At 32.6% G+C, this 22,252-nt stretch overlaps 3 protein-coding genes across 5 annotated transcripts in view; 2 read left to right on the plus strand and 1 right to left on the minus strand.

Annotated features, from left to right (window-relative positions):
- Pect (phosphoethanolamine cytidylyltransferase) overlaps window positions 1-22,252 on the plus strand; it is a 29,108-nt gene that overhangs the window by 1,157 nt on the left and 5,699 nt on the right. The window lies entirely within an intron of this gene.
- rdgB (retinal degeneration B) lies at window positions 1,349-17,483 on the minus strand. Of its 2 annotated transcripts, XM_088031093.1 has the most exons (21): window positions 17,396-17,483; window positions 10,296-10,441; window positions 9,162-9,294; window positions 8,651-9,112; window positions 8,456-8,605; window positions 7,916-8,108; window positions 7,716-7,867; window positions 7,576-7,668; window positions 7,170-7,521; window positions 6,959-7,122; window positions 6,748-6,912; window positions 6,516-6,701; window positions 6,294-6,464; window positions 6,081-6,206; window positions 5,768-6,030; window positions 5,462-5,716; window positions 5,041-5,201; window positions 4,811-4,991; window positions 4,487-4,758; window positions 4,270-4,371; window positions 3,408-3,499 (listed from the first exon to the last, which is right to left on the minus strand). In XM_088031093.1, exons 2-20 carry the CDS (start codon window positions 10,371-10,373, stop codon window positions 4,296-4,298), a joined length of 3,633 nt encoding a protein of 1,210 aa, XP_087887219.1. In that variant the 5' UTR covers window positions 10,374-10,441; window positions 17,396-17,483; the 3' UTR covers window positions 3,408-3,499; window positions 4,270-4,295. The 2 variants fall into 2 exon arrangements, with proteins under 2 accessions (XP_087887218.1, XP_087887219.1); XM_088031092.1 differs by lacking the exon at window positions 4,270-4,371 and having other exon boundaries at window positions 1,349-3,499.
- On the plus strand, window positions 16,959-22,144 carry LOC148179146 (contactin-1). Of its 2 annotated transcripts, none has more exons than XM_088031096.1 (6): window positions 16,959-17,838; window positions 17,889-18,137; window positions 18,184-18,362; window positions 18,972-19,101; window positions 19,305-19,427; window positions 19,490-22,144. In XM_088031096.1, exons 1-6 carry the CDS (start codon window positions 17,781-17,783, stop codon window positions 19,651-19,653), a joined length of 903 nt encoding a protein of 300 aa, XP_087887222.1. In that variant the 5' UTR covers window positions 16,959-17,780; the 3' UTR covers window positions 19,654-22,144. The 2 variants fall into 2 exon arrangements, with proteins under 2 accessions (XP_087887222.1, XP_087887220.1); XM_088031094.1 differs by having other exon boundaries at window positions 16,960-17,838; window positions 19,284-19,427.

Below are 22,252 nucleotides of genomic sequence, written 5' to 3' on the forward strand. Positions count from 1 at the left end.
TCCTATTTATGCCCAGAAGTGAAAACAACCCTCATTTACAGGGATTCTACTTTTGTGCTTGTATTAGGAATTTTACAGGAGGAAGAATAACTGCGCTTTGAATTTACTTCCTTCATTATCATGAAATAATCCCAATTAAGAAATTTTCGCAAATGTGGTACTTCAAGATTTTATTAAGGTCTCTGGAAACACCTTTTTTATGAATTAATAAGTACTGAAATAATTTGTTATTCATAATACATATTATCTTATATGAAATAAAAGATTTATATATTTTGCATACAATTTATTACTTCACTTCAGCTGACATACTATGTATAGTTATTATAATTAAGAAAATCAATCAGTATCTCGGGCATTCATTTTCTGGTACGCATTTATTTGTATCTTCATCTCGCAAATAACCAGAGGCACAATAACAATCTGAGACACAGTCTGGTGCACAGTTTGCGAAGTGTTTGCGTTGACAAGTAACAACACAAGGAGAGCTACATTTGTATTCTTCGTTAGGTCCAGAACACGTGGGGGCTAAAATTGAATTGTTATTAACTATTCATTAGTATTAAATAAATAACTTACTCGAGTAGCAGTGAATCGATGCAATGGCGCAAAGGACGAAAAAAATGGTCACTAGGAATTTCATGGTGGTAGACTTACGTGAAACCGCTGCTTTAATTTCATTTTACTTGTTCAACCGTTTATATACAAAATTATTTTGCATAATATCTTTGTTTAAAACAAATATGTATGCCGTGTATAATTATAATTAGGTATGCCATAAGCTCATAAGAGATACTGAAATCATTACTTAATTACTTTATTTATTATCTATACATATGCAAGACTAGCTTGATAAACATTATTCTTTACTTTTGTATAAGCCCAATTTCTTGCAGCACTCTATTCATGAGGAATTGAATTAATGCTAAAATTTTCTCAAATTTTTTTTTAAATTTTAATGGCCGTTAATTCGCAATTTCTTACATGGAATTGCAAATAAAAATTTAAATAGGCAGTCATTTAGATAGCCAAACGAAAAAGTGAAATAACGGAAGTCCTCATATTAAATGGAAATTGTACCAATCTTGACCTGTCAAATAAATTATATTGCTGATTAAGTGTTAATTACTTCATTTAAAAATGTCGAAAATTTTAAAAATACATTAAGGATATTCAATTGAGTCCTACACTTCATATTGATTTTATTTCCACTCGATGCTTGTACTGAAGTTTTCGAAAACAACAAGCAACTAGAGAAAGTTTGGCTTCAAAATTTGTAATGAAGAGATCGAGAATTTTTCTAACGATGTAAACGGTGGTGTCGGTGAAGACAATAAAGCACACATAATAATGAAATATACATATATTAATTTTTTCATCTATCACAACCTACAATAAATTAAATAATAGATGGAATTGCAAGGATCCTGAAACTTACAAATGTCTTGGGTTTCTTATTTAATTTTTTGTCACAAAAGTTTGCATTCAGGAAAAGAAAAAGGTTCTTGCTTTTTATACACGTGTGTTGTAAAACTCATTCTGCTTGTATTTTACAACACAGAGTATATTGCTTAAATAAAATCTAAGTTACTTACAGTCCTTTACGAATTATATAATGGCAATTTAATGTATGTATGCCACTTCCGATGAGAATTTCGTGGCTATTTTTCACTTAAAAAAGTACTTAGAGCATTACAATATTAATACTTTTCTTATGATTTTACATTTATACAATTTATGGCATTTAGCCGTTGAAAATAAATAAAACAATCCTGTATTAGTTATTGTAAGATAAACACTTTCAAATAATACAATTTTTTTTCTTACCGAAAGTGATAAAATGTTGAATTTTGTTGTTTGTAATAAAAAACAATCCATTTAACAGTTCATCACGCCTTAATTTTCTCTCACAAGTTGAAATATATCGAATAAAAAATTTAGTCGTTTTAGACACGATAAAAATATAACAATAAAAATTCATTAGATTTACATTTCCGATGATAATTTTAGTTTCCAACAGTCCCTATACCAGAAACTTCAATGAAGATTTAATGAACATCTTGCGTGTTAGAATGAGCAAGTTTAAGAAAGTCGGAAAAATTCGAAATGCGTTGGGAATATTTTACTAATTTTCATTGGTGTTTGGAACCGTAATTTATATATTTGGTTTAGTTTATATTTAATTATTAACATATTTAATTTCTAAGAGTAGATATTTAATTAAATTCATCGCGGAGACGGATTGTTTATACCGTGCAATGCAAGACATTTCGAGCAATACGATTTTTTTTGAGTGATGTAGATTTTTTCTGCTTTCAGAGAATAGCTTACTTATAAAATCGTCAAAATTTTTCACCTAAAAAATGCACGATTTCCAGTTAAAGATAGCCATAATTTATTTTTTAAATTTGGAAATTCACTGATATTTTTGTCCACATAATTTCCAATATGCTAAAGTATTTTACACTTGTATGTACCTATAGCATTATAAGTCATAGCCGTATAATCCAGCTTTTCAGGAAAAGCTAAATTACGCCAAGTGGGTTCGACATACAGACATTTTTCTAGCATAACTGTCCGTAGAAACAAGCAAATTTTCATTTAAAAGCTGCGTTTTAAAACGCATGGAAGCACAAATTCATCAGTTTTTAATCTTGCTTTTAAATTTTGTGTCACTGCGAAAACATTTTATAAATAAAATGTTACCTGAGCTTGAAACAAGATTATTGCAAAAAATGTATCGTAATATTATAAATATAAAATAGTTTTTAAGTTATCCTAAATTGCTTCTACCGGAAATGTAATTATTTTTAGTGATTGACTTATGTCTACGGACGTGTTTACAAACCATACTAATTTCCAAGATTTTGCGATTGATATAGTACCTAAATTATTTTAGTTAATACGGGTAATTATTTCACAAAATATAGTTTCTTTAAATATATTTATATCTATTTTTTACAATATCTTATTATTTACACAACATTTATAACAATGAACAAGCAGGTTTAAATATATATCTTATTTAAATTACCTAATTATCAGTTACCTACACATTTTACACTTTTTTGAACCGCTTAACATCACATCGTGATAAGTCATACATTACAATAAAATTTCTAAGTATTAACAAAACAATTTTTTGAACTAAGTAAACGAATACATTTTACTTGTTCATTGTATGTAACAGTATCTGAAAGCAATGGTACAAAAAATACTTTGTTTAATCAACAGCCGACAACAACACTTTCAATCATAGCATAATTTCATGTGTTAAAAGGTAGAAAAATATAAACAATGGCAAGATCTAAAAGTGTTATTAATTTATAATACTACATGTATACGTTGAAGCTCAATAGGAGCTACTTATCCGGAACTATGGTTTCCAATAGTTGAAAGCGTAGGTTTTGGCAACTGATAGCGTCGAGAACTTAAAGATCTTTCCAATGGTGTTACCTCTGAAGCTATCGGGTATGATGTTGCTCTTTTAGCTGAACGGCTGCGAAATAAATTTCGTCATTACTACTAATCCCAATAAAATTTTTACAGCTAGGCTAAAATAATCAGAATTTTGCTCGAAGGCGTTGCTGCATTGTTGAGACTGTTGTGGGAGGGAAACAGACATTTAACATTTCGTTTAGTTTACTGAAAACAATCGCACCAAAACTTTTTACGGTAAAAGTGATGGAAATAAAAAAACTACTCTTTGATTGCTCTTTGATTGTTTATATGGAATAGAACTCATTTTATGCATGTATCTGACTCATTTTATGCATGTATCTGACCGTTCGTTCCATTAATCATAACAAGTTCCTAAAGCCAACATACAATCCATTAAAAGCTCCCAGAGTCAGCCAGTGCGATTTATCTCACAACTAAATATTATAGAGAGTAGAAAAACTCGTAAATTAATATTTAGTTGCTAAATATTGTAGATTTCATAAGTAACTAAAAACACAACAGATATGTAAAAAGAAACTGAGAAACGATAATAAGAAAAAAAGATTAAAGACTTTTTAAACTAATATTTACAACTGTATGAAGTCTACAATGTTTTGCGTAAGCACGTTTAAGGCCATTTTATGAAACCATAATTTAAGTGTAATAAATTAATTAGTAGATATTTTATATAATAAGTTAGGCACTTACAGGTAAATGATTATTATATGGTTAAAATTTATTTATCTTTGAATTATTTAAAATGTTTTTATTGGTTAGATTTCTGGTGCGAAATATCTACTGGTGAGTGCAAGTTATGAAAATAATTACCATATCCTAAGTAACTATCGTCAATGTTAGACATGACTAATGTAAACTTTGCGCTTCAGAAAGCCACTGTTGCGCGCAGGAGATGAGATGCCCGTGTCGTGGCTGAAACAGTGACACCACTACATGCATATTAAACTACCCTCTACCATTCGATTAATAGAAGAAGAGCGTAATCCAATAATACAGGCAAAATATTCATCACAATTCATAAACTTACCTTCTCCTTCTCGAAAAGCTTTGACCTGGTAAACCGAAATATCCCCGCGGTAAAACCATTCGGGCATTTCCTTGAGCAGGTCTGGATCCACCGTGAGCCATCAACATTGTAAGATGAGCAGCGTAACCATCTATTAGGATTGTTGCTTGAGCATGTTGTTTCTTTGATGCTTTTCCCACAATAAATATTTGTTTTGGTTTAAGTCCAACTGAGGTATATACACTTATATCTTTGCTACTGCCGTATGCAGAATGAATTATTACTCCATGATTCTACAAAAAAAAACGGTGAATAAGAAACAAATAAGAATGCCAACCCTTTTACTTGTATTAAGTTATTTAGATACGCCGCTTTATGTCCCAAAGGATCTGTGGAAAGGCCATCCGCAAATGACACAAGTCCGTGAGGGAAATTATGTTGTGACAGCCAGGAAACAACTCTTCGGTGTTGCATATCAGGTCTTCCTGTTATGTACACGATCAGGTAACCGAGTTCTTGCCAGTGTCTTAAAAAAATCGTAAAGAAACGAAACGTCAGAGTACCGCAATGTTTACCTGACTACGTCAACGGCACCAGCTCTGACTTTGGGGTCTCTTCCAGTGACTGACATACTGGCGGTAAAGGAACCGTCGATACTAAACACTATACATTCTGTCTTTGGAGGAACTACAGCCATGAAAAAGTCGACCGACGTGTGGTCGCCTCGGACAACCATCTAAAATATAAAATACTCTCATTTTACAAATCTAAGAGTTATGTATTTACACCCTAATATGTTGTTAATGTTTTCAACCACATTTCCCTATTATTGCAGGTCTGTATTTTTAGAAGTGTAATTAAACGTTTCAATGAAGAATGCAAATTTCGCAGAAATGTGTGCATTTAATAAATTTTGTTACATCTTTGAAATGAAATTTGCAGTGAGTGTTCCAGAATTAGAGAAAAGAAAACGTTCTAAATTTCAATTGGCGTTACCTTGATCGGGTAGAGCCCATACCCGAGTGATTTTTCATCCGGAATTGCATGTACTACTCTTCCCGTTTTATCAGTGACTTCAGTAGCGATTTGTACCCATTCCCCAAGAGAAACTTCTTTCATAACATGAATATCCACTTTTTCTCCAGTTAAAGCAACCATATCTAATGGTCCATACATAAATCGCGCTGTTAGAACTTGTGGCGCCCCTTCTCTCACAATTATATCGTTTGCTCGATGGTTGGCGGTGACATTCTACAATTCATGTTGTTACCCTTCAAGAATATAAAGAACAAAAAAACTTACTTTGACTTTAACTGAAGTTCTCTTCTTTATCCACTTTTCTCTAGGTTGTCCCGGCTTGAAACATAATTCTCGGTCTTCAACGCCTGATAAAGGCGCCGCTTCTATTCCACCAACTTGGCGGAGGATGAAAGCAATCACATCGCAGCTTTCCCAATAACTTGCATGGAAGAGATGTGGTAATGCGTTGGTTGGGAAATTCGATAGTCCTTCTGGGCAATATAACGCGTAGTCCATTCTTTTTCCGCCCCACCATTTTTGTTGTACTGGAGACAATAATTATAACGTTAAGTTAAAAGCATTATAGTTTACTTACAAGCATTAACAGCTTGAAGAGGAATATTATCAATCAACCCAGAAACAGTACTTTGTATCGAAACTTCAGATAAACGTCTGTGTTGAGTATCGCTGAACATCTGCGGGTTAGTTTGAAGAATTTCAACTAAAAGAATGCAAGAAAATGTTATTGTTTTTCAAAAGACGAAGCTGTCTACAAGAAGTAGATATGGGAGTCAATAAGGCGACTTACGTAAATGATAAGGTTGACCATTCCCCAACGGATATTTCGCATACCTAGCTACATTAACTGGTGGCAGTATTGAAAATCTTGCAGACAAAAGTGGTTCTAAACGCGCCGCGACTGGGTCTGTAGGATGGAACAAATTGTAAACTTGAAGACAACTTGGACGGGTTATAACACCTAAAAGTTGTCACATTGCAACACAGTTCAATCATAACAATGAAAACTAACTTGACTTTTCGTCGGTGGCCGCAACTTTTCTATACGCTAGAACTAACGCTAAAGGACTACCAAACATAAAGAAATCGGTGGTGTCGAATTCAAATTTCACTTGATTAGACTGTTCACTTGTTGAAGATGATCTTCTTCGAGGAGACGGTGCCGTCAAATAACCTGTTTCGTTAATTTGCACTTCATCTGAAAGAACGTGCTCGAGGAGTTGGAGTGGTGTTTAAATTCTCACCTCTATGGTAGTTGTCGTTATCTAATATACTGTTTTCACTACCGTGTCTCGATTGATACTTGATAGATCTAGATAGAGCGTCGTACGCTACAATAGATCCGATCGAATCAGCGACGATGGATACTTGTCCGGTGAAGCCTTGGCCCTCTTCTGACCTAAGAAATTCTGGAAAAAACTAATTTTTCCTTCGTGCTTACATGAAGGATCCTACCTTGATAAGTTGCATTTACTGCAGTGATTGTCCGTGATACTGTTTCTTGATAGTCAGACGTCGACGTTGCTAAAATTGGAATAGCACCAATAGGAATAGAATCATGTGTTATCTGAGGTACATCAATACACGAAGGCGACACATCAAAACTATATGGGCTAAGACTGAAAAAACGTCATTAATAACAACTACAGTGTTCGCTGTGACGTACCTAGACAAAATTGCAAGGCTTTCTGTACAAATAGAAGAGCAAGATACCAATCTTATTGCAATGTGACCTAAGAGCGAGGGATAATGTTGGCGCATTACAGATTCAAATGCTCCACGTAGTGTAGTAACATCGGATTTCTTTGCGGTTACATCAATATTCGCGTCTAAAACACTTCCAGCATGAAGCACCAGCAACAAAACTGTTGTGTTGCATGGAAGATGTGCAGGTGATGCACTTGGGGATTCCGGACACGAAGCGTCGAGAGAATTTACCTTTCCTCTTTGCATTAATTTACGGTTGCTTCGTTCGCTAGCCACTCGTTGCAGGAATGTTGGAGAAAATATACTGTCATCTGTTTAAAAGCGGATTTTAAGAAATCAATCGAAAAATTGAATAAAAAGTTTACCGTTTCTGTCAACGACGACTGTGGGTGAGGTAGTATCTGCATCTTCTTCTGTTAAAAGGTCTAAAGAACTCCACTTAGCCAAGGATGAAGAATCTGAAAGATGTGTTTTAAAATAGTGGTGGGACAATCCAATTAGTTACCTTCACAGTCGAAAAACTCTTCATCTGAGCCTGACTCTGACTCTCTTCCTAAACTTTCTATTCTCCAATTTGCAACTTGTAAATCGAAGCTCTTTATGGAAGATGAGCTTGGCGAATGTAATCCTCTCTGCTGTTGCCATTTCTCTTCGCGCCTTCAATAAGAAATCACAAACTGTTGAAGCTATAAAAAATGCACATACTTATGGGGTCCTAGTAATTCATCGTCGGGTGAAAGATCAGGATCTGAGCTAATGGCCGTCTGGATTGAAGGAATGTTTATGTTTTTTGTCATTAAAGGGCTATCTTCTGAAACTTCTATACTTCCAAGCGTCGCAGCTAGAGTCTTTTCTGGGTCTTCTTTGGTAGTGCTGTTATTCAAATTGTCGTCTTCATCTGAAAGAATTTTCTTTCTACATTTACTGCTTGTTGCGAAATGAGTTGGTTACATTCTTGTGGTCTAGTTCAGGGACATTCTATATTTAAGATTAACTGCGCGAAATGACGGACTATTTATCCATAAATTCCAATTTAATATCACTATGTTAATATACACTCCTTTATAAGAAAACTCAGTAAATAAAAGAGTCATTGAAGTCTGTATAATATCCACAAACTCAAACAATCAAGCATGTATAAATATTTTGGAGTATTGCTAATTTTAGAAGTGCCAAGGTTCTTCCTTGAGAATGTTTAAAGTTCGCGGCTCGACAATAAAATGAATTTAAGATGTAAAGTGTTACCTATTTCTTCATCATTCTGTCCCATTTTCCTTTTCAGCGCGAGTTGAGTTTGTCTTTCTATTTCTCGTATGTCTTCCATGGTTAAACCGTGCCATTCATCCTGCCATGCCCACGCTTGTCTATGAGCTCGGAGCATCGTTTTTCGAAGCGCTAGAAACAATGCTGTAGCTAATACAAAGAGCGGAAGATTATTACCTGTGTCATGTATAAATTTTTCTATTTTCGCTTGCATCCCCCAATACCTAAATTCCACTTTACATAACTTATAAGCGCACATGAGCGATTTCCCATTTGGTAACGGTTGAGGTTTTCCTTGAACCTCTTTCCAGTACTCGTCCAACCAATTTTCGGACAATGGTCCTCTACCTGACTTTTCCGATTGATAAAAAGATGGATCTTCATTTTTCATGTAATCAGCACCATACAATTGATCCTTAACAACGTCTATCACATCCACAATTCTATTCCTGAGATCACTACCCGTTAAATTAAACACATTTTCTTGATGACCATTGTCATCGTAGTAATAAGTTTCAATTTCTAAAGAAAATTTTTCAACGAAAGGACAAGTGTATCTAGTTTTGGTGTAGGGATAAGCGTTCCAGGCCTCTTCTTCAACCATCAGAGCAGTTTTTGGAAGAATGCCTTTCAGCCATCCTAAGAAAGTTTTTTTTAAGTTAGAGGTGGTAGTAGGAGTGGTACTTGCCTGGTAAATGACTTCCTACATGATAAATTTTGTGTGTATATTGTCCTTGTCCGCCAGGCCCATCTTTGTAAGGTTCGTTGACTAAAATTTCAACGCCACTTCCAGCCCCGCTGCTTTCTTCCCGACTCTTTTTCTAATTAAAAAAATAGTACCATGTAATATTCATGTATGCAAGAATGTAATTATGGCAACATGATTTGATATCATCTAGGATCTATTACTAAATAATGTACTCTTGTAGATTATAGTAATTTACATACATTTGGATGTCACGTGAATTACGAAGGGTGTGTAAATTATGTATATAAGTTTGTTATTCTACGAATTAGTCCTCAGGAAATTTGTCGGCGCAGTACTAATTAAACGCGGTAAAGAATTAGTTATTGTCAACATCCGCTGCTTTGGAAAAGAAGTAATCTTTTGAGTAGAGAGGAATCCCCAAAATCGGCAAACTCCTAAAGAACGTAAAAACCTTCATAAATGAAGGAGGGAAGGAATCAAATGCATAAACTTTTCTGTCCATATTCGTAAAAAAGACTGTAAAACAAGAGTGAATTACGTGTATAATGTTGACTACAAACATGAAAGGAAAATCGAAAAATCCTTATTTTTATGTTGAGGATATTCAGAATTCCATTATTCAAAGACAAAAGTCGAGAAGTATAAATTCAGAATGATCCAAAGGAACGAAGAAGGAAATTTCAAAGAACTTAAAAATCCGGTGCCTATATATCAAGAAACTGTCTGTGGATGAATTTACGTGACGAGTCTCCAACATAACTCTGTTTGTGCAATGATTTTCAGATTTGAGGTGTTTACAGAAAGTTATTGAAGTTATTCCAGATCACCGATGATACTGGTGAGTTTAATAGATTATTGAATTGGTGAAAAAAATGTCGTATTTACCAATCCCGTACATAGTTTGTTATATATTATTATTACCACTTGTTTTTTTAAGAGCAGCAACCATAATAGTTTATTCACTTAAGTACACTGTTTGGCAATTGGAACATACATCATCAATCCATCAAAAAATTTATGTGAATCCGCTGCCAAAATTTTAGAGTTAAAACTAAATCTAATTTTATGATGACTATAATCACAACTGTGAATTGACTAGAAAAAAATACTTACTGCAATCATATAAAGCTGGGCAATTCGATATTCCTCCACCGTAAGCGGCAAAGGAATACGATATTCCTTGATGAGCATGGCTGACGAGGACACTCGTCCACCTTAGACCTTTGGTAACCAGTTCCAAAATATCAGCATTATTGTTGCTGGAAAAGTAAAAAAAATCGAGTGAAATTATTTGGATTTGCGTTCATTGTTCACGTGAATTTAAATTCGTTTCATGTGCGATCTGATTCTGAAGTGTACAATACATGCACGCACTTTAAAGGCTTTATTAATAAACACAACTTTTCTAACACGAGGGAATAAAACCGTAGTGTGGTCGTGTCCAATTAATTTTACTTGTTATATCGCTGTTGGCACTGCATTAAACAATGCTAAACTTTTAGTCGCAATAGTATACTATTTTATAGATACGAAAATCAAACTATACGACCTGTATGCTACTTTAATCGAAAGATCGTTATTTCGTCTAATAAATTCTTAATAATCAAAGTTGGTTCTAGTACACCTATTAAACAAACCGGTCTAATTTGATGCACGTTTCTTTCGACGTCGAGTAGGAAAAAAGGATCACGTCAATAACTGGAATGCAAGTGCACATTACACATTTCATGAAGGCTTCGATTTCAAATTTGTTACCATGCTACCGTGTGAATAGTTACTGTCAATATTCAATAGTATCCCGAATGTAAGGTATTTCGTACATAGGGGTTATATTCGAAGAGAATTTCCCGTAAAATGTCATGCTTTTTCATTTAGAATGATGTGTTAAGATGAAAGAATGAACGAAAGATGTCTGTGAAACAGCAAAGTAGCCGTGCAAATACCCTAATATTAGCATTAGTGCTTGAATATTCAGTAGTTTTATATCCTAAGTTCATGCCAGATACGCGAATACTTTTACGAGTGCGAAGTGCACGAATAAAAATTTTCAAAGATGGCATGCATGGAGGACTATTTTTCGAAGAAAATTCCACGCAAATACTTTTGGATGAATTACAATCAAATATTCAACAAACGCGCTTCCATTGCAGCGAGTAATTCATAACTTATTGTATAACTTAAATCAATAAATGTATTTTAATAATAATCAATAGTCGAATGTTTTACAAATATTAAAAAAATATTCATTCTATGCACGTGCATCGAATATTCAATATTTCTCCGTTGCTAGGTTATTCTGTCAAATGCGTTAATATGATTGGTTGAAATTTTCTGAGGAAAATAGTCACTCATATTCCTGTTTAAATAATGTAATCCATAATAGTATATTAAAACACCGAGTTTCATAAGGCAATTTTTTAGGCACGAATCCAAGTTTATAAAACGAGCGGCAAAGCCGCGAGTTTTATAATGGATGAGTGCCTAAATGGCCTTATGAACGAGGTTTTTATATTATTTTTCCTAATTTGTTCTTGTAACAGAGCTATTTTCGCTATTTTCCAATTCGTTTTCAGTGCTAGAATATCCATTTCGATACGGAATGTTAGAATAGCTTTGTTTCCATAGCAACTTGGGAATATTTAAGATTCAAATTAGGAAAAATAATGTAATGACACTAATGACACACTTCCATGATAACAACGCAGGCATGGCTTTCTAAATGCTAATAAATTTGTCTGTTGTAAAAGCTCTAATGGGCTTTGGATAAAATCTTGTATTATATTCGACTACAATGGCATTTTGCTTTTTTGCGTAAACAAAATTTGCCATTATACTCTGATATAATAAAAATTGTTGGTCAGTGTTGCCCAGATCACAAAAGTTATAAAGAGTCAAATAGAAAGGAATAGTATTGCCGTTTTTTTGTAATATTTAAAATGCAAATCCAACCACGGTGATTTCAGGTACATTGATATTGATAAAAAGCGCAGCAGATCAACCACTGCTAATACTGAGCTTGTGATATGCTTGCATGATCAGTTTTAAAAATAACATCTATAATAAAGTCCAATTTAAAAAAAAATTAGCATAGTATTGAACTATTTATGTTTCATGTGTAAGCCACTCGCAAGTTGGAATTCCACTTTAAGCATAATTTCGTGGATGAAAACTTATTGAATATCTAATTTAAGAAGGGTCGTTAAGTTGCGTTTGTAAACTTTGTTGAGGACATGATTATTCTGCCCAAGGCGTACAATGCAAAATGAGGTAAACTTTACGTACGTAACTACAGAGATGTTATTTATAACGAATTGCAATAAATTGGTTGTACTTTTATTACCTCTTTTTCAATTAGTTGGTTCATTTCCTTTTAAATTTGACGATTATTTTTATTGGTGTTAAAATTTTATTTTTTGTGCTATTTTTGCTCTTCTCCAGGGTTGGTCCAATGCCCACTACTAAATTTTCAGTAATTTTTGCCGAGGAGAAACATCAAAGTATAACACGTAACACTGCACAAGCATACTGACAATAAATGTCACAACGGTAGGTACCTAAAAATATCTTTTAGATAAATATGTTTGTTTAATTTATGAACAAAATGCAGAACCTTCCGTGACCTAAAAAGGTCGACACATCATTGTGGTGATGATTTTTACACCTATTACATAATTAAAGTGTACCTAAGTATATCTACTAAAGGTTACTTAGTTTAATTTAGGTTTTGAACATAATTTAACAAAAATACATTTAGAACACGGAGAAACGTATAAGAAAGTCGCAATTATGATAATTAATAAAACTTGTATTTGTTTCGATTTGTACGCGTTCAATAATAATGTCAGTTCCAATTATTGAACCACGTAGAGGAAAAAGGACTTGTAGGAAGTCTTACTAACGTTATTTGATAATCCCATTTAGAAATTATCACGGATTATAGTGATTGTATTATAGTGTTTTTCTCTGTTTGGGTTGTTTTCGGTGCGTACAACCGTTCGTTTATTTATGTATTAATCAATTAATTACATTCGAGCTGAAAGAGCGAAGATATTGTCCATTTCTTCACATATTTACACCACACATAAATGTATATACAGGTGTTCCGAAATTCCCGCAAAAAATGGCATTACCAGAATACCAGAGATTTTTACGTTTATGAACTTTAGTCATGGTAATCACTCACAAAATACAACGAACAATTTTGATACATTGGTCAATAATATGTTGCCAAATCGAAATCAAAAGAAAATTCATAAAAATAATTCAGTGTAAAAACCAGAAATGAAAGAAAATATAGATTTATATAAATGCCATTCGTCATTTTTTTCTAGTTTAATGTACAAATTTCTTAAATAAATCAGTTCAATGTTACCAACTCTAAGACGCTTTAACTTTTTAAAGACAAAAACTAACTTTTTTAGTTGAAATTATTGTTCATATTAATGAGTTCTATCTTGCTGTAGGAACACCTGTATAAACGTTCATGTTAGATCAGATTTTAAATGATTTTATTATATCAGTGCAGTGTGAAGAAAGATACACAAATGAGTGTCTAAAACTGTCGGAAGTTTAAACATTAATCAGAAATAAAATTCACTAATATTTATTTAATCAAACCGTGCCTTGGGCCAATAAAACTGGGCAAACATTAAATATTTATTATTATCTGTGGTTCATAGTTTCTTAGGTATCGTACGTAAATAAGTCACTTTACAAACATAAAAAGGCGAATTTTCAATATTTTAGTCTCAAAATTGTGACGAAAGAAACAGCAATGAATAGAAAATCCAAATTTGTTCTAATATTTTTATTATTCAATGAAATGCTGATCATCTAGAAATGAAAAAAATCAAGACACAATACATAAACGAATGAACTTTCGTCGTTTCGAAACCTAAATTCAATGCAATGACTACAAAAATTAATTGTTTCAAAAATGAAAATTAAATAGCCAGATCCATTCTAAAACCTAGATTTCTATTTTTACTTGTAGGTAAAAATTTCGATCTAGAAATTTAACATGAAGTTATATTGTTTTGAAAAAAAAATGTGGAAAAATAAAATATGTCTAAAGAGATGAATTAAATCTTTAAAAAGGTCATTTTTTTTATTTTAAGACTCGAAAACTGGAAATTTTGTTTAATATCGTAGAATCTCATATATGAGAATCCAAAAATCGAAAATTCCGGGCCAAAGATGATAAAATCTGCATCTGCATTGAAAAATACAGAATTGAGAAAAATGAATGTTTTAGAACCTACAATTTAAAATTTGAAAAACTATAGTAGAAACTATAGGGCCCAATGATAAAATTTATGAAGAATTTTTAACCACAGGTTAAGAAGTTATTCTCACTTCTTAAATTGCAGAAACGTGTTTGTAAACAATAGGATACTCCACATAAAAACTGTATGATTATAAAAAATTACACTCAAGACAGAGCTAATCATGCTAGAACAACAACAATACTAGATTTTCAGCATCCTAATAAACAAATCGTGAAGCAGAAACATAAAACTAAAAGTAGGTGTGTACCTGGGGGAAAACAGACAATGACGAACTATACTGTTCAGATTTATAACAAGATAAAAAACTTATCCACTTTGAGTTTCTTCCATTAGCTTTTAAATACCGTGCACATCTTTACACACCTTCAGATACTTGAAAAGAATCTTCTACACTTAAACACATCGTTCGTCACTAATTCGTATTAACAAGTTTAAATCATGTCTCACTTATACTTAAACGGTTTAAGGAAAAATCCAAGATTGTTTTTAAATCCATTTTACCGCCGATACGGAAAACGAGCACCAACTGTTTTCGCAATAAGGTTTAGAGTAAGGTGCGAATATGCGGGTGTACCCGATCTAGGCGTCGAGACGAAACCTTATTGATCGACGAGCACTGGGTCTGGAGCCTACTAAAGCGATGGAGAAATAATCTACAATGATCACCAAAGAAAACATTAATTTTTATTGTGTACAGAAACTGCGGTCAATTAATTTTGTGCAAATATTTATGAATTTCTTAATAAGCATTTCATCAAAAGTGGTATCACGAACGGTCAACATGAAACCAATTACTTATTTTCATGGCGTGGGAGAGTCTCCTTTAATTAATTTTCAGGAAATTATTTGAAGTGGTTTTAAATTATTGAAGACAAGAATGAATTTTCAATACATACTTCCGGTCGATATTAATTCTAAATATTATCACGACTAAAGCAATGAGAAGATAAAATTGAATTTATCAAAATTCAATATTTTAATTGGTACATGACAATACGAGTAAGCAGGAAGAATATCGTTCGCCCGGTTGTAGCTGGGTAAATGTCAAAGGTTACTTTTCCTATTGCGCACCGGCGCCGCGACGTCCTTTCTTTTTTCCAATAACTAATACTAAATCCCGATCGGTTAGGAGGTTTATGAGAAATATTACCATACTTTACATCACAACATTCATTACATTCTGTGGGGCAAACAAAACCATTACGATTTTGATTGGCTCATAACTAAAAATTCTTAATTGAATTGTGATTTAGTCATCCAGAGGGTTTATTGGTCGTCAAATTCACGGAAACACGAGAGAGTTGAAATTTTAACTTTTAATGTTGCCTTTGTACAAAAAAAATGCCGCAAAAAAGTACAAAGTTGAAAGGTTGGGCTTTGATCATTCGGAAAAAAGTTTCGCTATGACATTAGCAAAAAACTTGATACATGCTATTTGTGGTCCAAAATTTGAACGCACCATCAAAGTAACACTAACTTTTACTCCACTTTCATAATAGTCACAAATGTTTATGGGGGTAGCAAATAAATAATGTCTCTTTTTATTCTTTAGCTAACCCGAAAGGCTTTAACAGCAGGGCTTGTCCGTTTATCGCCACAAAACCCTCTTTAGACACAATTAAATCCTGAAGACCAACAAGTACAATAATTATTCTATTTATTAATTGTTATTTGGTTATTCGTTTACGTTTTAATTCTAAACATGTTGAAGTGCTTGTATTGTGTACAAACGATACGAAATTTTATAAAAGTGGATTTCAACTTCGTATGACTTTTTACTATCCTACCCCGTTACACGTTTTCATAAATTTAATTCGAAAATATAGTGAAGTTAGGAAACAGTGTTAAGAATAACTTTTTCCCACAAGCAGCCATCGTTCTTAGAACTTTGTTGACTTTTTATAGTTTTGACTGAATCCACATTTTATCAGTGGATATTGAAAAAAGGTTTCAAGAAGAACGGAAGGAATTATGAACAGTTCCCGCCTTTGGCATTGCGGCGCAAATAGTCGCTTGTCAAAATGGTGCGGAAAATAATTATTTCCAGCACGCTTGTGGTTGCGGAAAATCCAATACATGTAATAAATATTTACTTTATCAAATCAAACACAAAAGGTGTGGGAATAAACTGAGTAGAAAATGAATCAACTTTAAAGCTTCGTTTTACGTTAACAAAGAAAAGGTACATCAAAAAGAAAAACAAAAATTGTGGAGTGATTTTTATTTCATTTTGGAACATGACAGGAGCGATAAAACACTGAAAAACAAAAATAACAAAACAAAATTGGTCGTATACCCAAAAACTAAATAATAAAGTATTAAATTTATATTGCTGTCTCGAATAAATTAACCGTTCCGATTAATAAAGAGATAAGAAAACTCACTGTTATTAACAAATCAAATGATAAGAGGTCCTCAACTTCCTTAGGGTCGATTATAAATACACAGACATAATAATAGATGACTGAATAATATACATCAGACGTAAAATTTGGTCTAACAAAATGAGATGTTTGTCCAATACTAAATGAAATCTACAAAATGTGTTGCGCCAATCTAATTAAAAAAAACTGTATTTATCAGTGACAAAGAAAATATACTTGTCATTTTATTATTAGTTTCCAGAATCTAGGCAAAGATAAACAATCAGAACATCATGTGAACGAAATTAAAAAAAAGAGTAAAACATTATTATGATTTCACAGAATCACTCACCCTTTTTAATCAAGTGTATTTATTCATCATAAGTGAAAATTACTTAATTTACTCACTTCATTTCATTTTTAATACAAATTTTATCTTATAAAACTCTTCTTCTGTGAGAGTTTCCACTAACAACAACCGCCATAAATAAAAGTTTGCTCTGAATTACATCGCGTTTATAAATAAAAGCTTTATTAAAAACACAAACACATTAAAACTTGCCTTTAGTGATTGATCGAACCGAAGTTTGTCACATCTATACAACTCTGCTTGTCAAATATGACAGGTAGAAGCAGACAGATGACAGAAGTGCGCCGGTAGCAGTGGTACCACAACAGTTTCTACAAGCTCTCGACGCCTTCATTGGGTTTTGTATGCTTTCTGGGGATTTTAGTGCTCTCATATTGGCGATCAATAATTTGCACTTGGGTGTTGTATTTGATTATTTTTATGGTGTTATTTGTATCAGTTTCGAGACCAAAACTTCTACAAAAAATGTGAATTTTTGTCTTAAGTACATACTCTAACAGGAAAAAAGTGATATGTTTGTGAATAATATTTAGAAATAAATATTTTTTATATAAATCTCCCGTAAAAATATGGAAGTATGTGCATTAAAAAGGTATCAGTTCTGTGTGTATTTTTATGTTTCATAACTGCAAAAGGTTTGTTCTTAATAATTGTCAGTGAAACTTGGGTAATCACGAATTTGCAGGTTTAAAAATTAAAGAGTTTGGCGTGGATCTTGGACGTAATTTAACACTGCCATGTCCTATACATAATACCAAAGATGTTATGTGGGTTAAAGAAAAAACTGAGGGACACCAACGATCTCAAATGAAAATTTTAGATAATGGTTCTTTACTGATTCCATCTGTTGCAAGAAAAGATGCAGGAACATATTCCTGCTCAAAAGCAAATGCAGTGGATGATGAAAAAGCACAAATGAAAGTTTCAGTTAGAAGTAAGTTGTTCTTTGCAACAACAGTTTTTACATAGTAATATTTCAGCACCTCCACCAGCTTTAGAAAATGTGACTGTGCGGCCAAGTTCTATTATTGCTTTAATATTATGGGAAGTAAATGGTACTGGTGGATATCCAATAATAAATTTTACTGCTCAATACCGATTAGCTGGTTCTAATGGTGACTGGTTGCCTATTTCGCCAAATCATATCACACCAAATTCAGTGAGTTTTTATTTATCCAAGATTTCTGCCAGCAAAATGAATCTATTTTTAATTAGCTTATTCTCATGTTTATGCATATAATGGAATTGGGTTTTGTGGGAAAGTATTGACTACTTTTTGTACTTTAATTGCAATTATGTTTGCTCGATGACGAAATAATATTGTTTTACTTAATTAATTATTTATTGTTTATATCGTCCACGTGGTGATTAAACTATTTAATTGATTTATCGATTTAATTATTACTTACAAAAAACAGCCACAGTCGTGGAACACCTTGAAAACGTCTCACTCAAATTTTTTGCTCACATTAAATTGGAGTTTAGAGCGCCAAGGATGTTATGAAATGTTCTAGAATATTTTAAGCTGATATTTCTTTCAATCATGAGCTTTCTAAGAGAGATCTTATGAATATATTTACAAATATATTGCTTTCATACATTTTCATTTGTGTTTATAATTATTCTTAATCTACTGACACGGCTTGGGCCCTCTCGACAATAAATGACCGCACGAACTGTCTTTAATATAAGAATCGTGTGAAGAGAAATTTTTTAACCGAGTAGGATTTTCTGTTACGAGAATCATTAAATTTCTATACATTTTCAGAGGCAAATCGACGTGTATAAATTACAACCCAACACTAGCTATGAATTTAGAATTTGGGCAACCAACAAGCTAGGTAGGGGAGAAATAACTGAAGTAATAGGTACAACATCACATGAATACCGAGAAGAAGGTAGGATTCTGCACTTTATTATTGATGTGGCTGCCTTGCACTGTAGTTAAAATAGTATAATGGACCACTTTTGCAGTAACGACAGTCGCTTTTGCGTTTTATTAAATTAATGCCTTTATTGCTTTGTAATAAAGTGGTCAATTGTAACCACCCCTTGTAGCAAAAGATGTTTTTTAATTCAGAATTGGCTCGACGTATGTTAGCTGGCGCCGACAAGTTCGACACAAGAGTCTGGGCGGTGGCTGTGGGCATAGTCATGGGAACTCTCATATTACTCGGATTGGGAACATGTTTCTTATTATACCAAGAATGTCGCCTTCCTAGTGGTAAGTTTGGTGATTCTACTGTAGTTTTATTGTAAGTACGATGCTACTTTAACCGTTCATAGTTCCAGAAGAACAAGAGATTATAGAACTAGTTCCAAATATTATACTGAATCCTGGATTTGAAGGCAACATACAAACCGAGCAAATGCCTGCTGATGAAAATTCTAACAATGAAACGCCTTTGCGTTTGAACAATAATACAGTAGTTCAGCCTAGAAACGTATAGTTTTTATTAGTTTTCGCTTTTACATAGGAGACACAATAGTGTTTGATAATTTCTCCAATCATCTCGAATGCTTGTGTTCAAGGGCAGTTTTTGCCCAGATTGTGATTTATATTTAGAAATGTTAAGTTTAATGATTTTGCATTAGTTGCGTTGCAATTTATTATGGTTGTTTTGTTACTTTTTTCTAGTCATTCTTATTTCTAGCGAGGTTACTTTTTTTCTAGTCACTGTGCATCATATCAAAATATGATAAATAATTTAGTCAAACGCATAAACACACAAAATTACAAAAATTTAATGGCTTCCAGAGATAGATAAATTTTAACAGTAGGTAGGACCGGAGGACGCCCCATTTAACAAATCTGCAACATATTTTTATAAAGCGACGATTTTACTCAAAACTTGGCTTTTTTACTAACAAGTGTCGAGAAAATTAGGTTTTGGACTTTGTTGTCACCTTTGACCTTCGTCATTGAGGTCGATCACAGTAATGTTGTGTTTACCACCAAAGGAATTTCAAATTAATGAAACTTTTACGCAAAAATAGAAATATGTTGCTGTGGTAGTTTTAGAACGCTTACTCTTGCGAGATTCTTTTTTACACTCAGAGTTGTGAAATTAGTTCCACGTGCAAGGTGACAAGCGCTTTGTACACACAAAAAGTTACTTGAAGAGGTTGGTTATAGAATTATTTTTGTGCCTAATAGTATTGGCGAATGATTATCATATCAGCTCAAATATTAATGCTCGCTTGGTTAACGCAATAATTGTTTCTATTGATTTTTTTACATAAAAACCTCTATGTTGTGAAAATGTATCAGTGCCTATGATAGTTTGATAATACTTAATGTAATAGCTTTGAGCACATTTTTGTGACAAAAAGTGTAATAATCACAGACTGATATTTAATTTTCTATTAAAATGATAACAAGTCGCATAAAACGGTATAAACGTTAAATAAACGTAGACTAGCTTCTGGGCTAGCAATTTTATTACTCGGAAAGTCTGTTGGAAGCTGAATGGCATAACTTTTGTTTTCGTTCTATTAGAACTGACAACTATTTGACATCACTAGATGGACTGTTTTACTCACAAAGTCTGTAAATTATCCCATAAGAACTATCTTAATTCTCACATTAACAATCATTAAATATATCCATATCAACTCAACAAATGGAACAAAATAAATATGTACGTACATAATGCAGTGAAACAGCCATTACTGAATTATTGCAGATTTCGGTCAGTGTTCTTTTACAATTTAATTTATGTAAATACAAATCTTAACGTTTTATATGCCATCAGTTTCGCTATAGCAGGCTATAAATATTTTAGTGATAAAATTTGTAATTTTCCACTAAAGTTGGAAAAGTTTGTTATGGAACATAATATTAAAATTTAAAATATTTGTACGTACAGATATGACATTTATTTATCATGGCAATATTATACAGAGTGGTCTATCGTGTCTTTCCGACAAAATAGATAGTTATCAGGATTCGACTCATATCTAACTAGTTTAGAGCTGAAACCAAAACTCTGGAAGACATGACGTAGACCATCTGTATTTGTTCATACTCATGCGATGGATGTAATCATATTTATACATTGTGCTTTTTATACAAATAACATTTTACTTGTAACTGTGTATGTCTTTGTATTGTCATTCATATCTACATAAAAATTAAATTGATGTATAAATTTAATTTTTATACTAATAACCAGTGATATCTATTGAGCTTTTGTGGAAATGTAATTTTTGTTGTTAAGCCTCACCATAAATTGCTTCCTTAGGTTATTTATAGTACACTTTTGTATCATTGTGTCGTGATCATAATTTTAAAGATTGGCTTGATCTTCCGCGTTATTTTTGTTTGTTTACCAAATTGTTATAATCATTGAGTTATCTTTCATTGTAGTTTAACACCATCACACCATACCGGTTGGTACATACCACAATCTGAAGTTACAAGATGTTCATTCATAAGATAACATTGCAGTTATAAAATATCTATAGTTTGGCTTGTTTTGAAATACACCATCTGACCAGCTTAGACACCAAATACACGCCGTATAAATAGAAGCTGAAGTTCTAGTCTGTTGCTAGTTTTTCCTTAAAGTTTTGTTATTTCTACATTGTTCCTTTCAAATATATTCAAATGTATGTATACAAAAGAAGTGCTTAATTCTAATAGAATATAAATGTGAACACTTTTGTATTAAATTTTTACATAGAATTTTAATAACGGTTGTGACCATTACCTGACAATTAGATTCTCTTAGAATTAGGCTAAAATGATATTATAATCATAGATTGTTAATTTATTCAACAACCTTAAAACATTCATATGTAATATTTTTGTAACATCTGAAATACATACATACATTTTTAATTAATGTTCCTTTATCTATGATAGTAATTAGAAGATAAGTTTGCTTACCATATGTAAATATTATTATGCTATTTAGTGTAATAAAACATTTATTGAAAGATTTTATTGTTTTTTTTTTGTTGAATTTTTTTGGGTAATTGCAGCATTTGATGCAAACTAGTTTGTGTATAACTGGTTGCCTGACTAATATATTTATTGAAGTGAAA

This window comes from Gnatocerus cornutus, chromosome 2, assembly GCF_029298725.1.
Source record: "Gnatocerus cornutus isolate USDA-ARS CGAHR chromosome 2, icGnaCorn1.1, whole genome shotgun sequence".
Lineage (NCBI taxonomy): Eukaryota > Metazoa > Arthropoda > Insecta > Coleoptera > Tenebrionidae > Gnatocerus > Gnatocerus cornutus.